Genomic DNA, 4,073 nt, shown 5'->3' with positions numbered 1-4,073 from the left:
ACCGGTGACGCTCTCAAACCCATTTTAGGCCCAATCTATGTTTTCCTTCCCAACCCGTTTTCCCGGTCATCAAACCCATTAAAAGATCAAACCCACTAGCATGAAAACTGCATTTTACCGGATCTCATTACCTATAACAAGGTTTTGATGGGAGCCCATGAGTTTTCTGGTAACGGTTTCCACGAACCAGTCCATACAAGCTAGTTCTGGGAACAAATTGCTTACAAAACCGACTTTCGGGACATAAACATAAGCACAATGAATAAGAAATAAATATTACCAACTTCTTTGGCAAGGTCAAGTTTTGCTCATACAACACCTAACGAGAGCCAATGAACAAACGGATGGGGATTTTTAGAACAAATGTAATCTGCTTAATCAAATAATATGACATCATTATATTTGCAAACTACTTACTCAGCTCTCGCTCTTGTTCTCGTTATCAAGTTTAATCAGCAAAAAGCGTTGATACAAGCACATCTTGCAGAAAAACCGCTCGCCCTGTCGCCTGTCTCATTCTCTTTTCCCGCTCTTCAGAACTCAATGAAGGATCAAAACTGTAACATAGAAATACACAGTTAAATGTTTACTTTGTTGGACCATATAAATTAAGGAGTAAAGTCATTAAAAAAATTACTACATATAGTTAATATGTTAATTATGATAAAGAAACAACACTATTACAAATTTACAACAGGAATCTAAATCTAAATATTTAAATAAAATTATTTATTAAAGTAGACTTTGGCGGCTACTAACCCACTTAAACAAGTTCCTCTTTAGCTGCTAACGAGCTGAAGGGGCAAATTTATATATATTATACCCTAAAAAATTCCATAATATCATATTCATCCAACAAAATTAATATAAAGTAAACCCATTCAAAATACTTATACTTCATATTTACCCATTTCATAAAATGCATTATAATATGACCATTATACCCTTTTACTTCTCCAAACTCATATGCTCATATCTAGGAGTGTAAATGAGCCTAGCTCGTCAAGTCTCGAGCTCGACACGCTTAACTTACGAGAGCCCGAGCTCTGCTCATTTCAAGCTATATTTCTGAAGCTCGAGTTCAACTTGTGAATAGTTATTCGACACATAAGGAGGATTTTGACAAGCTAGCATGCCCCGTCATAAAAAAACTAACACTATTAGGATTACGTTGGTATGGGATAGTTGGGAGAAACTATGTTATAAAGGTGAGACCGTCACTGAACAATTCGTAGTTAGAATTGTTGCCGGCCAATAGGCAATAGTTGGGATTATTTGAATCCAATAAACTTTATTATTTATTAAATAACTAATATGGAATTACAATTATTTTTTATATATAATTTAATCAACATATTGTTTAGTTATTTATATGATAGGTTTATATATAATAATAATAATAATAATAATAATAATAATAATAATATTAACTATTATTCTTATTATTAAAATAAACATCTAATATATTAAAAAATCACATATATGATAGGCTCGAGCTCGTTTAAGCTCGCCTCGATTCAACCTTTTAGTGAGCAGATCATGAGTATATCTTAGCGGCGTTGCTCGTTTACACCTTTACTCGTTTCCTAATGCAAGTTTTTAAGTGAAGAGTGTAGCATCTAAAATTTGAAAATGGGTATATTTGATATCATAACTTTTTGCTGGGCTAATATGATATATATTATACCAAGTTTTGATCTTCGTTTAAAAAAAACCAAAGCGATGGGATCTGAAAACGAACAGTGTTAAATGAATAGTGTACCTTGATCTCCATATATGTTGAGGAGTCTTGATTGAAGTTTGATCAAGATTAGACTTATTGATTTCTTCGGCTTCAGAGCCGGGAAAGTTAAGAACCAAAGACGAAAGGAAAGGATCAGCTGATGAAGATGAGTTGGTTATATTTGATGACAACCTATAACCACCACCACCACCGCCAAGAAGCACTTGCAGGTGAGCCTCTCTAAGATCTCTTCCCAAAAGGGAAAGTGTCTGACTGTTGGGGACACCAACCCTACGAAGCCTACGACGTCTTTGTAACTTGAATAAATGTCCATGTTGCAGAGTGATGTGGCTTAACATGTCTCTCGTCACTTTAATCGAACAAACCGGACAAATCTGTAAAAAGATATTATAATAATAAATTAATAATAATAATAATGTGAATTCATGTTAATAGAAACAATCTGTAACTAAAAAACGCACAAGAATTTATCTAAGACATTACGCGCGGTTAACAGAAATTGTTTCAACTTCTAGTTGAATGTCTAGATTACCCTTCAACAGCTCAACATAAGCAACTATATCAACAATATGTAATGAATACAAAAGGCAGTTAAGTAATTTTTGCTGTAATGAATGCAACTCAAGCTTAATATGAATTGGCTTGGCTCGGCGGCACATTGACACCTTATTTAAAAATAATTCCAAATAAAGCTACATGGTTGAAAAGGTTTTATTCTGGCATATTTAAATAAGGTAATGTTTTACAAAATATAGCATTAATTAACGTTTACCTTAGTCTTAATCATAATTTTGAAATTTGAAACTGTTACAAGAGGGTAGGAATAATAAATGATATTCAATAAAATATAAAGTAAAAAAAAAATCAAGCTTAGAGCAATCTGTAACAAAGTCAATGATAGGAACCTTCATGTATACCCTACAAAATTGCATAATATTCTAACCTAATCTTTTGATAAGCACAAAAAAACCTTTTTTTTTAATATAAGATTCTGATTTCAAATAGAAGAAAACAAACCATAAATCCTATGAAAAGAAAGTAGTTCTTCGGAAGTTGCATGAGCTAAAGATAAAGCATATGATGAGTCATATTAATTACCAAACAAACATAATCTTTTGTTGACTTCTTCTTAACATACAAACACAAATATTACCCAAAAAATAAAACTTTTCCCCAAACTTTGACAAAAAATAAGCAAACCCAAATCAGACATCAATCACCCATTTCAAATAATAATAATAATAATAATAATAATAATAATAATAATAATAAATCAAAGCTTTTTTACATCAATTTTGACCAAAGAGTAAGTCAAAGAAGATAGCATACAGTGGTTCTAGATTCACAATAGTGTTCATCTTCCAGATGGGAACACAAGGACCCAATATCAAAATCCTCATAGCAATACGGGCATGGGAAATCGGGTCGGATCTCTTCTTCCACGTCGAAATCATCAACGTTCAGCCGATCTACAAAAACAAAAATCAAACCTGGTAACAACAACCTTAATTCGTAAAAATGAATAATAATAATAAAGATAAAGATAATAATAAGAAATGGAACCTAGGTGAGATGTCTGATGATGTTGTGTCTGTGTCGTGAATTGGCGTTTGGCGGCGGCGAGACGAGCGGTCCAGAAATCGGAATCCATAAGGGTTGAGAGAGAGAGAGAGAGAGAGAAGACGTTGAAATTAATTTTTGCAATTAATTTTATAAGCAAAAGGAGGAGGATGATTCCATCAGGTGTAGTTATAAAATAATAATAATATTTAATTTAATAAAATGGATTCTGTAAAAGATTTGAATTTACAGGCAGTTTGTTTTGTTTTTGAGAGGAAGGAGAAAGAAAAATAAATATATGTTTGTTGGGTTGAGTTGGATTGGATTGGGAGGTGATGGTATGGTAGGAATAATTTCATTTCATTTCATTTCTATCTTTGATTGATTCATTTGTCTTTCTGTCTTATATGGTGTAGGTTAAAAACTTAAATATCGTAATAATCGAATGATTAGTTACTTGTCAACCAGATAAAAAAGCATGGCAAATTAAGTTATTTACTTTTTTAAAACTCAACTATCCTTGATAGTTTTCTGTAACCATAATATTTTCATTAATCTTAATTTGTTATGTGGTGGGATAAAGGGTGTTTGTTGGTTCTTGATCAGAGAGACTACATGCCAATGTAAGGTGTCATGCCCCGAGAAACCACTTCTTGTTGGAGGTCGCCTATTAGGACAGCAAAGAGGCAACATGCAGCAAAAGGGGGAGGCCGCTAACATGAGGTTGAGCGCGAAAGAAGGAAGGTCGTGATTTTTTTTAATGTAGTTG

General features: G+C 32.9%; 1 protein-coding gene across 1 annotated transcript; it reads right to left on the bottom strand.

Moving 5' to 3' along the window:
* Positions 1-233: 233 nt before the first annotated feature.
* Positions 234-3,580, bottom strand: LOC143568279 (protein DEHYDRATION-INDUCED 19-like). The gene is made up of 4 exons (XM_077054467.1): positions 3,308-3,580; positions 3,074-3,213; positions 1,763-2,118; positions 234-557 (listed from the first exon to the last, which is right to left on the bottom strand). Exons 1-4 carry the CDS (start codon positions 3,393-3,395, stop codon positions 449-451), a joined length of 693 nt encoding a protein of 230 aa, XP_076910582.1. The 5' UTR covers positions 3,396-3,580; the 3' UTR covers positions 234-448.
* Between the last annotated feature and the right edge of the window lie 493 nt (positions 3,581-4,073).

This window comes from Bidens hawaiensis, unplaced genomic scaffold (genome assembly GCF_021521415.1).
Source record: "Bidens hawaiensis isolate Kalapana, Puna unplaced genomic scaffold, B.hawaiensis_p1.1 tig00023874_1, whole genome shotgun sequence".
Lineage (NCBI taxonomy): Eukaryota > Viridiplantae > Streptophyta > Magnoliopsida > Asterales > Asteraceae > Bidens > Bidens hawaiensis.
This window is presented reverse-complemented; position numbering and strand designations above follow the sequence as displayed.

Coding starts and splice junctions, on each gene's coding strand:
- LOC143568279 (XM_077054467.1), bottom strand. CDS start 3,395: ATGGATTCCGATTTCTGGACCGCTCGTCTCGCCGCCGCCAAACGCCAA. Junction 3,214..3,307: donor TCATCAGACATCTCACCTAG/GTTCCATTTCTT, acceptor TTGTTTTTGTAG/ATCGGCTGAACGTTGATGAT. Junction 558..1,762: donor CAACATATATGGAGATCAAG/GTACACTATTCA, acceptor TCTATGTTACAG/TTTTGATCCTTCATTGAGTT.